At 44.7% G+C, this 16472-nt stretch overlaps 1 protein-coding gene across 4 annotated transcripts in view; it reads right to left on the bottom strand.

The window, feature by feature from the left end:
* Positions 1-4546: 4546 nt before the first annotated feature.
* thnsl2 (threonine synthase-like 2) overlaps positions 4547-16472 on the bottom strand; it is a 28352-nt gene continuing 16426 nt past the window's right edge. For all 4 annotated transcript variants that reach the window (XM_060840555.1, XM_060840642.1, XM_060840731.1 and 1 more), the window contains exons 8-9: positions 9863-10014; positions 4547-7400 (exon numbers count right to left, since the gene is read on the bottom strand). In XM_060840555.1, the coding sequence (XP_060696538.1) occupies positions 7196-7400; positions 9863-10014 (357 nt within the window). In that variant the 3' untranslated portion in view covers positions 4547-7195. The remainder of the gene's footprint in view (positions 7401-9862; positions 10015-16472) is intronic.

Genomic DNA, 16472 nt, shown 5'->3' with positions numbered 1-16472 from the left:
TAATAAATTGCCTTTTTATTCCTCCGTTTAAAATGGATAATCTTAAACACCTGCCAAATTCTGGCCCACTCACCTAACATTAACATAATTTGTAAATTTTTTATTTCTTCATTGCAACTTAATTTACTATTTAGCGTCACCTGTAAATTTAGCTCTTGTAATCCTCTCACCACATCCAAGTCCAGGAGTGTTTGAGTCCTCTGGGTTTATACTCGATGGAGTTTAGAAGGATGATAACACATACAATACTGAATGGCCTGGACAGAGTAGATGTTGGGAAGGTGTTTCCATTGGTAGGAGATGCTAGGACCCGATGGCATAGCCTTAGAGTAAAGGGAAGACCTTTTAGTAACGGAGATAAAAAGAAACTTCTTCAGCCAGAGACAGTGAATCTACGGAATTTATTGCCACAGAAGTCTGTGGAGGCCAGATCATTGAGTATGTTTAAGACAGAGATAGATAGGTTCATGAGTATTAAGGGGATTCAAGGTTACTGTGAGAAAGTGGGAGAATGGGGGTTGAGAAACTTTTCAGCCATGATTGCATTGTAGAGCAGACTCGATGGGATGAATGGCCTAATTTCTGCTCCTCTGTCCAATGACTTTTAGTTATTCAGATCGATTGTGAATAGCTAGAGCTCCAAAGAGCACTTTTCCATTTAATTTGTTTGTATCCCTTTGTAGTCAAATTATATTGTTTACACCATACCTTTAGTACCTCCATCAAAGTCATTTACATAAATTGCAAAAAGTTGAGATCCTAGCACTGATTCCTGTAACATCTTGTTATCCAAAAATGACCCATTTATGCCTACCCTCTGTTTTCTATCCAGATAAGCTCCTATTCATGTTGGTATGTTACCCCCACCCCTACACCATGAACGTTTACTTAATGCAGCAAATTTTGACATGGCACCTCATCAAACCTCTTCTGGAATCTAAGTACAGTGCATCCTCAAGTTCCCCTTTATCTACAGCATGTGATACTTACTTAAAGAATTCTAATAAATGTGTTAAACATGATTTTCCTTTCACAACACCATGTTAATTCTGCCAGATTACCTTTTTTTTTCGAAATGCCCTACTGGAGTATATTTAAATTTAATTTTTTACTTTTTCCCAATGACAATCACCAATTTCTTCCCTAAAGGGCTATAATGAACGAGATGGGTTTCTCCAACAATTGTCAATGGTTTACAGAGAGAGAATAAGAGGGAGCAAGTGAAAATTAAACAATGTGCATTGATATAACCTCTGACGTCGTAAAATGTCTCAGTGAAGAGGTAAAATACTGCAATTGACAATAAGGTAGCATTTGATTGAATGTGGTACCAAAGGAGCCCAGTGAATTGACCAGTATGGGAATCCAGAAGGAAACCCTCCACCAGTTTCAGTCTTACTGAGCGCAATGAAAGATCATTGCACAGATGGAATAAAATCATTTCAGTCACAGGCCCATCACTGCAAGTTGCTCTAAGTTGCATCCTGGGCTCAAACTTGACAGCTGGTTGGTCAGTGCCCTTCCCTCCATCACAAGGTCAGATGTGGGGATTTTTGTTTTTTTTAAGATTTGATTCCCTACAGTATGGAAAAGGCCCTTCAGCCCAACAAGTCCACACTGACCCTCTGAAGAGTAACCCACCCAGACCCTTTCCCTACACCTAACACTACGGACAATTTAACATGGCCAATTCACCGTGGGAGGAAACCAGAGCACCCGAAGGAAACCCACGCAGACACGGGGAGAATGTGCAAACTCTACACAGACAGTTGCCCGAGGTGGGATTTGAACCCGGGTCTCTGGCGCTATGAGGCAGCAGTGCTAACCACTGTGCCACCGTGCTACCCTAAACTAACTTTACTCCTGACAAACACACCTAACGCTATGGGCAATTTAGCATGGCCAATTCACCTGACCAGCACATTTTTGGATTGCTGATGATTAATGTCGATGATTGTACAGTGTGCAGTTCCATCTGCAAATGTACAATAATGATGTAGTCTGTAACCATGTGTAGCAGACCTGGATTACATCCAATGTTGGGCTGTCTGACTGCCACACAAGTATCTGCAAGCAATGGCCATCTTCCACAGGGTACATCTAGCCATCTCCCTTTGACACTGATTGAGATTACCATCATCAAAGCTCCACCACTTGGAAACTATCATTGGCCAGACCACACACATATGTGACTATAAGAGTAGAACACAAGCTGGGTGTTCGATGTCAAGTGGTTTAACTCAGCACTTCCCTAAAGATTTTCCACTAAATGCATAGGGCATAAGTCAGGAATGTGGTGGAATACATTCATGTGTTGGAACTCCACTTGTCCGGATAAGTGGAGCTCCAACACTCAAGGACTCGACACCATCCAGGACAGAACTGTCAAACAATTGGCACTTCCCCCTAATTCCTCAAACATCTACTTTCTCTAATAGCTGTGCAAGATACTTTATTACAAAGTGTGTGTGCTGGGGGTGAGGGGGTGGTGAAGTATAAAAGTAGGGAAGTCTTGCTGCAATTGAACAGGGTATTTGTGAGGTGCACCTGGAGTGTTATGTCCAGTTTTGATCTCCTTAAGGAATTATATACTTGCATTGGAAGTAGCTCAGAGAATGCTCACTAACCCCAACCTTATCATTGACCTGAAGTAAAGGGGTTGTCTCATGAGAAGAGGTTGAACAGTTTAGGTCTATACTCACTGAAATATAGAAGTATGAGAGGTAATGTTTGGAATATACATGACTTGGAGGGGGTTGACAGGATAAATGCTGTGAGGCTGCTTCCCCAACACTGGGGGAGTCTTGGAGTGGGGCACAGATAAGGGGTCTCCCATTTAGGATGAGACAAAAAGGTTCATTAGTCTTGGGAATTCACTTCTCCAGATCTTTGATTTTACTTATTATTGTCACACATAGCTAAGCACTGTGAGAAATTTTATTTTGAGTGCAGTACAGGAAGATCACACCTCACAAAGATGGTGATAGAACAGAGCGAGGAATGGCTGCAAAGAAAAACAAGATCAACATCAGATTTGAAATGTGAGAGGTCCATTCAGAAGTCTAATAACAGCAGAGAAGAAGCTGTTCTTGAATCTGTTGCTGTGTGTGTTTAAGATTTTGTACCTTCTGCCCAACGATATTGGGTGTAAAAAATGAGGTCTGCAGATGCTGGAGATCGGGCACAGTGGTTAGCACTGCTGCCTCACAGCGCCTGTAGACCCGGGTTCAATTCCCGACTCAGGCGACTGACTGTGTGGAGTTTGCACGTTCTCCCCGTGTCTGCGTGGGTTTCCTCTGGGTGCTCCGGTTTCCTCCCACAGTCACAAAGATGTGCGGGTCAGGTGAATTGGCTATGCTAAATTGCCCATAGTGTTAGGTAAGGGGTAAATGTAGGGGTATGGGTGGGTTGCGCTTCGGCGGGTCGGTGTGGACTTGTTGGGCCGAAGGGCCTGTTTCCACACTGTAAGTCTAATCTAATCTAATCTAATCACAGCTGCAAATGTGTTGCTGGTCAAAGCACAGCAGGTTAGGCAGCATCTCAGGAATAGAGAATTCGACGTTTCGAGCATAAGCCCTTCATCAGGAAGGGCTTATGCTCGAAACGTCGAATTCTCTATTCCTGAGATGCTGCCTAACCTGCTGTGCTTTGACCAGCAACACATTTGCAACGATATTGGGTGGCCTTCCTGAGGCAGCTAGAAGTGTAGATGGAGTCAAGAGATGGAAGGTTGGCTCAAGTGATGGGCTGGGTTGTGTTCACAACTCTCTGTCATTTCTTACAGTTGTGAGCAGAGCAGTTGCCACATCAAGCTGTGATGAATCCAGATAGAATACTTTCTCTAATGCATCTGTAAAAGCTTGTGAAAGTCTATACGGACATTCTGAATTTCCTACTGGATGGTTGACTCTGTACATAGCTAGAGTAGAATCATTTCTAATTTACAAGAAATTCAAGGATTAGGGAGATTGGTAATAAAATGGGGTTAATGCCATGATCCAATGAGCCAAGGTCTTACAAACAGTGGAGCAGGCTTAATGAACTGAATGTCAAGAGCTTGGTGCTAGAAAAGCACAGCCGGTCAGGCAGCATCTGAGGAGCAGGAGAATCGATATTTTGGGCAGAAGCCCTTCATCAGGACTGGGGCAGGCCTGATGAAAGGGTTTTTGCCTGAAACATTGATTCTCATGCTCCTCGGATGCTGCCTGACCTGCTGTGCTTTTCCAGCACCACACTCTTGACTCTAATCTCCAGCGTATGCAGTACTCACATTCGCCTTACTTAATGAACTCAATGGCCTACTCCTGCTCCTATTTCTTCTGTGCTAATATTGAGAGATCTCAATTCTTTGTAGGACTGGAAGAGATGACGGCATTGTGCCAAAACATAGAGGGTTAGAATTCTCGTTGACACGTGCAGATATCAGTGCATCCTGATATTTTTCTGGTTTATAATTTATTTCCTGAAATTGTACAAAAGATTTGAGAGGATTCAGCTGTAAACCACATTGTGCTTTTCTGAATCAGAAATGAATGATTTAGAAACCTTCAGGGTGAAATGGTAACAAGAATTTTAATACAAATATACTGTTCCATACACTATAGTTCACACAGTTGAGATTTTAAGATATTCAACATTGAGTGTAAATCAGTCAGTGGGGGTCAGTGTGCTATTTGAACTCAATTTTCCAAGTGCTGGATTTTTATTAACAAAAGGAGGAACTCCTAGTCTAACAAAAAAAGACAATGATCAATCTAACTCACCTTCTATCACCCATTACATAATGATGAAGGACTTGCTAAAATAATGAATGTAATTAATCTCTATTAATTAACCTACAACTGAAGCAGGCATGAAATGAGAACATCCAGTGTAGAGCTTTGGGAACTATAGGTTCACATTCAATTGTTCTTGATAGGCTATCCTCAGCAGATACCATAATGTGGGAAACACATACCGCGGATCCCTTCTCTTATCTTCAGAAGTTGTATTGGGACAATTACCTACTACTCCACCTACTCGCATACACAATGGGAGCGGAAGACGCTGACATGTCAGTTCAATGCACATTGTCAATTAAAGTAGAAGGGAAATATGAGCAAACAGTGTCTGGGAGGGATTTAATAAACTATAATAGGCTGGGAAATTATCAGATACTACAAGAGCATGTGCATCATGATTGCAACATAAAGGCATTGACTATTCCTTGCCAGAAATTGGGACACCACCTGAATCAACAGCTTGATAAAATATAGTGCCTTTAACGTTATGAAACATTGCAAGATATGAGAGTGATAACATGCAACCACATTTGATGCTGAGTCACACGAACAGCAGTAAATCAGTGAGAGTGAGGCAAAAAAGTCAAGGGAAAGAATTCACAGCCAAAGACAGGACACAAAGTAAGTGTAATGAAAGTTGAACTCTCCGAGTTCATAAGGGGTCATCTCAGAGTCTCCCAAAAGCCTGGAAAGGTTTTCAAGGTATTGGGTTGTAAGGAGCATTAATTAAACTGCCCACTAATTCCAAGTTGAAAGAGATTCAGACTTTCAAAGACATCTAATTTACACTTCCACCTCAATACATCAAGACCAGAATCTTCTGAGGAATAGAAGACTGGAGTATGATGGAATATTCCCCAATTGCCTGGATGAGTACAACTCCAACACCACCCAAGAGGCTCGACACCAACCAGGACAAAGCAGCGTGCTTGATTGACACTACTTTCACAAACATGCACTCCCTCCACCACCGACTGCACCACTGCTCAGTAACAGCAGTGCATGACGCACCACAGAAATGAAGGTTGAAATCACCAAGTATGAAGAGATCATTTGGCACAGAAGCTGAGGACATCAATAGTGAAGGTATCTCAGGTTCTGATATGGCATAGCACATCGATGGGCCATAGAGAATAGGAATTTTGAATGAGAGGTGAGACCATGGAACAAGGTGGAATGGTCAAAGAGGAGAAAATAGCATAGCACAAAAAGAGGTTGGAAATATGATTTGCTGCTGGTACAGGTCCTGTTGGTTCAGGTGAGAAAGCTGCAATTTGAGGGAATGGGTCACTACCTGTCAGCTAGATGAGGCCAAAATGTCCAAGCAATTGTCCTTAATAAGTTCACGGATAGAAAGGACATCATTCGGGAGAGAACAGACATCTGGAGGGACATGAGGAGGGGGATGGAGACAGCTAAACCACTGATAAAGTCCGCAGGGCTAGGATTGAAACTTGCAGTGAGTTGGGCATTGACGATAAATGGGACAAAGTAAGCACTGCAGATGCTGGAGATCAGAGTCAAAAACTGTGGCGTTGGAAAAGCACAGCCGGTCAGGCAGCATCGAAGGAGCAGGACAATCAACGTTTCAGGCTTAAGCCCTTCTTCAGCAATGCCTGATGAAGGCCTTATGTGGAAATATCAACTCTCCTGTTCCTCAGATACTGCCTGACCTGCTGTGCTTTTCCAGTGCCACACTTTTCGACATTGAAAATAATTGTCAAGATGTAGTCTCCAATGGATGCACCATGGGGCAAGAGGGACCAGTTGTGTTTACTGCTTATAAAGAGACTCAATGAACCCTTAATAAGGTGCTGAGAGAGACAGAGAGGAGATTTCAACATTTCTAAGAGAAAATCAGGATTGAAGGAGAGTAGGAAGATGAGGTGTTTTGAAGGTGAAAAAATGGCAAATTGCAAAAAAAGAGAAACACAATGTAGCCAGCAGCTCAGGACAACCCCTCCAGTCCTGAACCAGACTCTGTCCAGAGATAGGTCATATGGACTAGAGAGAAGGCAGTGACTCGGACAGGGATAGACCCACACCGACAGCATCCTGTAGCACTGCCACATGCTGCCATTCTGCCTCTGGAGGTTTTCTCTGATTGACAACCTCAATGTCAGTCAGTATTGATTCAGTAATAACTAACTCCCTGAGAACAAGGACAATTAACTCGTGTACTGTCGATAATACATGAGCAGGGAAGAAGCTGAGCTGATGGAGACGATAAGTTAATTCATCTGAACCCAATCTCATATCAACAGCAGGTCTCATGAGATTTGGAACACCCTTGAGGTTTGGACAGGAATCTCTAAACACACCCATGTAGAACTAGAAAATGTGACCTTCCACTGTCGAAGTATCAAATGTTACTTTGGTGAAACCAAGAACATTGACATGTTCTGGTTAGGTATTCATGTTTTTCTGCGCATATTAACTTCCTCGATTTTATGGTAGAGGATCTTTTCCCAGTCTTCTCCTCTCTTCATTGCTGTACACCGCGTATCCATGGTCTCCAAAGCACGGATTTCAGGTGGAATCTCCGGAGTTAGTCCAGCCTTCAGCACGGCCTCCGGAAATTTAACAGCAGCAGCGGTTGCTAGGCAACATCTGGGAACGCTAAGTGCAGACAGATGGAAAGCATTAGGGGTTAGCTTGCTCTGTTTACTTACTCCTGGACAGTGACAACAAAGGAAGGGAAAGACAAAGACATTGCAAAATGACACTGCAAAAAAGGCCAATGCCAAATTATCACTTAGTCCCCATACTTCACAAAAAAACTATTCTTCTTCTGCTCTCCCCCACTTCCTCCCCCTCCCCACACCACCCCATGCGTGACACCCACAAACACCCACCATCCTCCTTATACACAGTCCTTCTTCTTCCTTTCATGTTTGGATGAGATATCAAACAATGATGCACATCTACTGGTTAAGCCACACACTGTAGAATGATAGAGCTGGTTCAGAAGACTGAATAGCCTATATCCACTCCCATTTCCTATGCTCTTATAATCCAAGTACAACCGAGAATCTTCACTGCTGGTCAAACGTCCTCCTGGAACTCATATCACCAAAAGTGACCAACTAGACTTACAACTGGATACAGACAAACCATTTATTCCCCAAGTCTATCCTAACTCCTAATTATATTATGGTGGCATGGTGACTCAGTGGTTAGCACTACTGCCTCACAGTGCCAGGGTTCGATTCCAGCCTCGGGCGACTGTCTGCGTGGGGTTTGCACATTCTCCCAATGTCTGCGTGGGTTTCCTCTGGGTACGTCAGCTTCCCCACACAATCAAAAGATGTACAGGTTAGGTGAATTGGCCAAGCTGAATTGCCCCATAGTGTTTAGGGATGTGTAGATTTGGTGCATTAGTCAGGGCTAAATGTATGGGCAGGTTACTCTTCAGAGGGTTGGTGTGGACTTGTTGGGCCAAAGGGCCTGGTTCCACACTGTAGGGATTCTATTCTATATCAAACCTGACCTCTAGCTTACTTCTCTCTACCATCCTTGGTTCCATAACCTTTACTAATTTTACCTCACAAAAATCTCCTAATTTTCAACTGACCAATGATTGGGCCTCCTGTCTGCCACAATCACGACAGTTTTTGGAGAGTGTGAGTAATGGATTTCCTGTGTATGATAAACTGCTTCTGAACATTAGGCCCAAATGGTTTTGTTCTAGCATTAACGCGGTTTTTGTTATTGACTCTTCTGACATGACGAAAAGACTTTCTCCATTGAACTCTTCCAACAACATCAATTAGATCTAATTGTTGTCTCTGGAATCTTGCTGTGTGACAATATGAATGGTTTATTTGCTGCATTGATATTCATCAAAGCGATTTTAAAAAATTATTCATGGGATGTGGATGTCACTGGCCATTCATTGCCAATTCCTAGTTGTCCAAGGGGCAGTTAAATGTCAACCACATTGCTGTGAGTCTAGAGTCATGTGTAGGCCAGACCAGGCAAGAATGGTAATTTCCATTCTGAAACGGCATAAGTGAACCAGATAGGTTCATTTCCTGACAATCTACAATGGTCATCATTAGTGTGCAGCACGGTGGCACAGTGGTTAGCACTGCTACCTCACAGCGCCAGAGACCTGTGTTCAATTCCTGACTCAGGTGACTAACTGTGTGGAGTTTGCACATTTTTTTTAGATTAGATTAGATTACTTACAGTGTGGAAACAGGCCCTTCGGCCCAACAAGTCCACACCGACCCACCGAAGCGCAACCCACCCATACCCCTACATTTACCCCTTACCTAACACTACGGGCAATTTAGCATGGCCAATTCACCTAACCTGCACATCTTTGGACTGTGGGAGGAAACCCACGCAGACACGGGGAGAACATGCAAACTCCACACAGTCAGTCGCCTGAGTCGGGAATTGAACCCGGGTCTCAGGCGCTGCGAGACAGCAGTGCTAACCACTGTGCCACCATGCGGCCCACATTCTCTCCGTGTCTGCGTGGGTTTCCTCCGGGTGCTCCGGTTTCCTCCCACAGTCCAAAGATGTGCGGGTCAGGTGAATTGGCCTTGCTAAATTGCCCGTAGTGTTAAGTAAAAGGGGTAAATGTAGGGGAATGGGTGGGTTGCGCTTCGGCGGGTCGGTGTGGATTTGTTGGGCTGAAGGGCCTGTTTCCACATTGTAAGTAATCTAATCTAATCTAATCTAGACTCCGAATTCAGATTTTAATTGAATTCAGATTCTACCATCTCCATGACAGGATTCAAACCCAGGTCCTCAGAACATTATCAGGGTCTCTGGTTTAATAGTCAGCAATGATACCTCGAGGCCATCACTTCCCCATTATGTTATGCTGAGCACTCAGAGATTTCTTCCATGTGTAATAAGCTGAGACATAAAATTAAGTTATTTTTTTGAGATAAATAGTTATCACAAACACATTCCTTGGATCCACCTTTGGGATATATCTGTTTAGCCTTGTTGGTGGGATACAGCACATTGCTTTGCACTCTCAACAGCTCCCACACGTTCAGTGCTGTGACGCAAGTTGGATTGTTGCATGAGTGAACAATTGACCAACAGGCTAATCCCATTACCTCCTGGTGTCCAGGTCCATTTCTTGATAGTGGTATGCGACAGCGACAGCAGAATGAGGACAAAGCAAGTACTCATTCTCCTTCCAACAACGGAGCATTGTCACAATCACATAGTCATCGTTCACAGTGTATGAATCAAACGTTTGTGACAGCTGCATGGGAACAAGAATGGCAACAGGTTAAAGGTCATCTCAGTGACACAGCAATTGTCATAGCAACATCAAAACTCCCTCATTCTAACTGCAAATTGCAGCAAAATGCTCACCATCTGGTATAGTGCCATGTCACCAATCCTTCTTTAGGAGTGGGTGGTAAAAATTGGTGGAGAAGGGGGTTCTCCCGGGGGTCTAGCAGGCTTGCAGGTCAATCACCCATTGAGGAATGAGAGCATGTTGATCTTCAGGACAAAACTCTCTGGCTGCAGAATGCTTCTAACTTTCTGCAGGGTGACTGTTACATTGCTGATGGCTGCATGGAATCCCTACAGAGGGGAAAGAGGCCATTTGGCCCATCAAATCTGCACTGACCCTCCAAAGAGCATCCTACACAGACCCAGACCCTTACACTTGTAACCCTGCATTTCCCATGGCTAATCCACCTAACCTACACATCCCTGAACACTATGGACAATTTAGCTTGGCCAATCCACCCTAACCTACACATCCCTGAATACTATGGACAATTTAGCATGGCCAATCCACCCTAACCTACACATCCCTGGACACTATGGACAATTTAGCCTGGCCAATCCACTAGCCTACACATCCCTGGGCACTTTGGACAATTTAGCCTGGCCAATCTATCTAACCTGCACATCCCTGAGCACTATGGACTATTTAGCATGGCCAATCCACCCTAACCTACACATCCCTGGACACTATGGACAATTTAGCCTGGCCAATCCACCTAGCCTATACGTCCCTGGGCACTTTGGACAATTTAGCCTGGCCAATCTACCTAACCTGCACATCCCTGGGCACTATGGACAATTTAGCATGGCCAATCTACCGAACCGACATATCCCTGGACACTATGGGATAATTTCCATGGCCAATCCACCCTAACCACACAGCTTTGGATTGTGGCGGAAACCGGAACATCCAGAAGAAACACACAGAGACCATCATCCAAAACTGGAATCAAATCTGGGTCCCTGGCACTGTGAGGCAGCAGCGCTAACCAACTGGCACTGTGAGGCAGCAGCGCTAACCAACTGGCACTTACCATGTTCTCTTCGAGGATATCTCACTGAGAAGCCATTCTACCTGTGAGAGTCTAAACAACATACAACTAGCAGGTTCTCAGAACATGGCAGTACCATAATGGAGTCGGACATTGGACGCAAGTAATTTGACTTAGGTTCCAGGGATCCATCATAGATACCTAAAATGAGCTTGCACGGAAATGCTGAATGGGGTGTCACCTTTGTAGTCTCAGAGAGCACTGCAGGCATTTGAATGCAGCATTCTGGATCAGTGGTGCTGGAAGAGCACAGCAGTTCAGGCAGCATCCAACGAGAAGCGAAAATCGACGTTCCGGGCAAAAGCCCTTATTTGAATGCAGCAGGAGATCCTCACAGTGATAGACTGCAGCTTTGCTCCACTATGTCTCTGGTGAATCCCACTCTTCCTGTAGACTTTACTAAGGCCCTGAAATTAACCTGCTATGCTTATGTATTCGGTAAAAGCCAACGAGGCAGATCCCCAGGGCTTTCTATTGCATCTTGCTCTGTTGCTCCATGAGGAATCAAACCAGGAAGTGCTCAGTGTGGAATGGTTAGCATGAGGACACTGAGTGAACACTTCCTGCTGGTCTCAATGCATCACAAGCAGTGAGAAGCAAGCCTATGTTGGTCAAGGCAATTTGGAACCCCAGAAAAACATGCTGCTTCCTGTAGAAATCATGAGTCAAACTCCTCACAGCTAACCCCGCCAACTGATGTACTGGATAAATCTCAGTCCAACTTCTGCTCAGGGGTTTGTGAAGGTTAAAAGATGAAATAAAGAGTTCAAAGACAGTGACTGACCCTCACTGTATTACACTTCCATTGCACAATGGACCCAAAACCATGGAGGATGCTTACCCTGCTGAAATTGGTGAAGAAATTCTACCTCAGTTACTCAAAATATATTAACGAATATATTTATCGGGGACTCAATAGTGAGGGGCACAGATAGGCGGTTTTGCGGGGGCGACAGAGACTCACGATTGGTATGTTGCCTCCCAGGTGCAAGGGTACGTGATGTCGCTGATCGTGTTTTCCGGGTCCTTAAGGGGGAGGGGTAGCAGCCCCCGATCGTGGTCCACGTTGGAACCAACGACATATGTAGGAAGAGGGGTGAGGATGTTAGGCAGGCTTTCAGGGAGCTAGGTTGGAAGCTCAGAGCTAGAACGAACAGAGTTGTTGTCTCTGGTTTGTTACCCGTGCCACGTGATAGAGAGTTGAGGAATAGGGAGAGAGAACAGTTAAATGCGTGGCTACAGGGATGGTGCAGGAGGGAGGGATTCTGGTTTCTGGACAACTGGGGTTCTTTCTGGGGAAGGTGGGACCTCTATAAACAGGATGGTCTACACCTGAACCAGAGGGGCACCGGTATCCTTGGGGGGAGGTTTGCTAGTGCTCTTTGGGAGGGTTTAAACTAACTCTGCAGGGGCATGGGAACCTGGACTGTGGCTTTAGGGTACAGGATCTTGAGTGTAGGGAGGTTAGGAACAAGGCATCGATCTCGAAGGAGGGTGCCTATAAACAGGAAGGTGGCTTGAAGTGTGTATACTTCAATGCCAGAAGTATAAGAAATAAGGTAGATGAACTTGCAGCGTGGGTTGGTACCTGGGACTTCGATGTTGTGGCCATTACAGAGACGTGGGTAGAACAGGGACAGGAATGGCTGTTGCAGGTTCAGAGATGGGGGTAAAAGAGGGGGAGGTGTGGCATTGCTTGTCAAGGATAGTATTACAGTGGTGGAAAGGATGGTGGAGGAAGACTTGCCATCTGAGGTAGTTTGGGCTGAGGTTAGAAATAGGAAAGGTGAGGTCACCCTGTTAGGAGTTTTCTACAGGCCTCCTAATAGTCCGAAAGAAGTAAAGTATTGCGAGGATGATTCAGGAGAAGAGTGAAAGTAGCAGGGTGGTTGTTATGGGGGACTTCAACTTCCCAGATATTGACTGGGAAAGCTATAGCTCGAGTTCGTTAGATGGGTCGGTATTTGTCCAATGTGTGCAGGAGGGTTTCCTGACACAATATGTGGACAGGCCAACAAGAGGTGAGGCTATACTGGATTTGGTTCTAGGTAATGAACCAGGCCAGGTGTTAGACTTGGAGGTAGGTGAGCACTTCGGGGACAGTGACCACAACTTGGTGCCTTTTGCTCTAGTGATGGAGAGGGATAAGTGTGCACTGCAGGGCAAGAGTTATAGCTGGGGGCAGGGAAATTATGATGCGGTGAGGCATGACTTGGGATGCGTGGATTGGAAAAATAGGCTTCAAGGGAAGAACAAAATGATATGTGGACATTGTTCAAGGAGCAGCTATTGGGTGTCCTTGATAAGTATGTACCAGTCAGGCAGGGAGTAAAGGGTCTTGTGAGGGAGCCGTGGTTTAATAAGGAATTGGAATCCCTTGTGAAAGGGAAGAGGGCGGCCTATGTAAAGATGAGGCGTGAAGGTTCAGTTGGGGCGATTGAGAGTTATAAGGTAGCCAGGAAGGATCTAAAGAGAGAGCTAAGAGCAGCGAGAAGGGGACATGAAAAGTCCTTAGTTGGTAGGATTAGGGAAACCCAAAGGCTTTCTATAGTATGTCAGGAATAAAAGGATGACTAGGGTAGGTATCGGTCCAGTCAAGGATAGTAGTGGGAAGTTGTGCGTGGAGGCGGAGAGATTGCAGAGACACTAAATCGATACTTTTTGTCAGTATTCACTCAGGAACAGGACACTGTTGCTGATGTGAATATTGAGTCACAAGTGATTAGAATGGATGACCTTGAGGTATGTAGGGAAGAGGTCTGGGGAATACTGGAAAGGATGAAAATAGATAAGTCCCCTGGGCCTGATGGCATTTATCCTAGGATCCTCTGGGAAGCTAGGGAGGAGATAGCGGAGCCATTGGCCTTGATTTTTATGTCGTCGTTGTCTACGGGAATAGTGCCAGAAGACTGGAGGATAGCGAATGTGGTCCCCTTGTTCAAGAACGGGAGTAGGGATAGCCCGAGTAACTATAGGCCAGTGAGTCTCACTTCTGTTGTGGGCAAAGTCTTAGAGAGAACTGTAAGGGATAGGATTTATGAACATCTGGATAGGAATAATGTGATCAAGGATAGTCAGCATGGTTTTGTGAAGGGCAGGTCGTGCCTCACAAACCTTATTGAGTTCTTTGAGAAGGTGACCAAGGAGGTGGACGAGGGTAAAGCTGTAGATGTGGTGTATATGGATTTTAGCAAGGCGTTCGATAAGGTACCCCATGGTAGGCTAATGCAAAAACTACGGAGGTATGGCATTGAGGGTGCATTAGAGGTTTGGATTAGGAATTGGCTGACTGGAAGGAGACAGAGGGTAGTAGTTGATGGTATAGGTTCATCTTGGAGTGCAGTTACTAGCGGTGTTCCACAAGGATCTGTTTTGGGACCATTGCTGTTTGTCATTTTTATAAATGACCTAGAGGAGGGGCTTGAAAGCTGGGTGAGCAAGTTTGCGGATGATACGAAAGTCGGTGGAGTTGTGGACAGCGAAGAAGGATGTGGCAGGTTACAGCGGCATATAGATAAGTTGCAGAGCTGGGCAGAAAGGTGGCAAATGGAGTTCAATGTAGCTAAGTGTGAAGTCATTCACTTTGGTAGGAGTAACAAGAAGATGGATTACTGGGCTAACGGTAGGCTACTTGGTAGTGTGGATGAGCAGAGGGATCTCGGTGTCCATGTACACAGATCTCTGAAAGTTGACACCCAGGTAAATAGTGCTGTGAAGAAGGCATATGGCGTACTGGCTTTTATTGGTAGAGGAATTGAGTTCCGGAGTCCTGAGGTCATGTTGCAGTTGTATAAGACTCTGGTGCGACCTCATCTGGTGCAGTTTTGGTCGCCATACTATAGGAAGGACGTGGAGACATTGGAACGAGTGCAGAGGAGGTTTACCAGGATGTTGCCTGGCATGGTAGGAAGATCGTATGAGGAAAGGCTGAGGCACTTGGGGCTGTTCTCATTGGAGAAAAGAAGGTTTAGGGGAGATTTGATAGAGGTGTATAAGATGATTAGGGGTTTAGATAGGGTTGACAGTGAGAACCTTTTTCCGCTAATGGAGTCAGCTGTTACTAGGGGACACAGCTTTAAATTAAGGGGTGGTAGGTATAGGACAGATGTTAGGGGTAGATTCTTTACTCAGCGGGTTGTGAGTTCATGGAATGCCCTGCCAGTAGCAGTGGTGGACTCTCCCTCTTTATGGTCATTTAAGCGGGCATTGGATAAGCATATGGAGGTTATTGGGCTAGTGTAGGTTAGGTAGGCTTTGGTCGGCGCAACATCGAGGGCCGAAGGGCCTGTACTGCGCTGTATTTTTGTATGTTCTATGTTCTATGAAAGAACCATTAATCGCTCATTACTATAGAGACAAATTATGTGGTCAGCATTACTTTGCTATTGTAGGATCTGCTGAACCGTACAGTAAAGCAAGGATTATATTTCTAAAATGCTACATTGGTTGTGAAGCATTTCAGACATCCATGAGAATGTGCAAAACAGAAGTAAGGTCAGATTTTGGATGTGCAAACATTGAATGGAGAAAGTTTGGAATTTGCTATGAAGGCCCTGATGGATACTGGAATTCTTTAAGTTCCTTCAATGGTTCCATTGATGACCAATGTGCCCCAACCCAAATGGAAGATACTCAATACCTGCTTAAACATTAGGTGGTGGAAAACTCAGCAGTACCCCTGGAGAGAAATAAAGTTAATATTGCAGGTGGAATGACCTTATGGCAGATTTCTCTCTCTGCTCATCTAAAAGCAACTTCCAGTCTCTAATGGCAAATGCTGACTGCTTTCGCTGTCAGTCTGTTGGCAAGCTGATCTAGCCCCAGATGTTTTCTGTGAAAAATCACACCCATAAATTCAAAATAGAAGGGCCTGTTTTATCTGCATGGCAACGTGGCACAATGTTTTGGTACTATATGTTTCCCTGATGATCACTTCTCATCCCTTATAGTATTTGTCATCTCAACCAATATGTGATACTGGGTAAGGGTTGTTGAGGGAGGTTGCTACCACCAATACTCCTTTGCTTTGGGTCAGTCTATTGATTAGTGGTGGAGGGTACATCACCGTAGAGCATCTACAGAAGAGGTACTGCTCTGAGATAACATACACCATTAAGTACGACTACATTTGGTTAGGAATAATCACTAGGACCTTCAGGTACTAGTACAAATGAATCTGCTCCCACTGAACCTCACATAGAACTGATTGCTTCTGCCTGCAGACAGTGAGTGACAGCATCACAATGGATGGAGCGAATGTAACCCCTTCACAAGCATCATCTTGTACTCAGCTAGAGGTTTCCTCGACAGGAATTTCAACAAATTAACTTCACCTTCCAAAACATTGTGTTTGTTCTAGGAAAACGGG

Source organism: Hemiscyllium ocellatum, chromosome 1 (genome assembly GCF_020745735.1).
Source record: "Hemiscyllium ocellatum isolate sHemOce1 chromosome 1, sHemOce1.pat.X.cur, whole genome shotgun sequence".
Classification (NCBI taxonomy): domain Eukaryota; kingdom Metazoa; phylum Chordata; class Chondrichthyes; order Orectolobiformes; family Hemiscylliidae; genus Hemiscyllium; species Hemiscyllium ocellatum.
The sequence above is the reverse complement of the archived record's forward strand: the minus strand, read 5'-3'. Positions and strand labels throughout refer to the sequence as shown.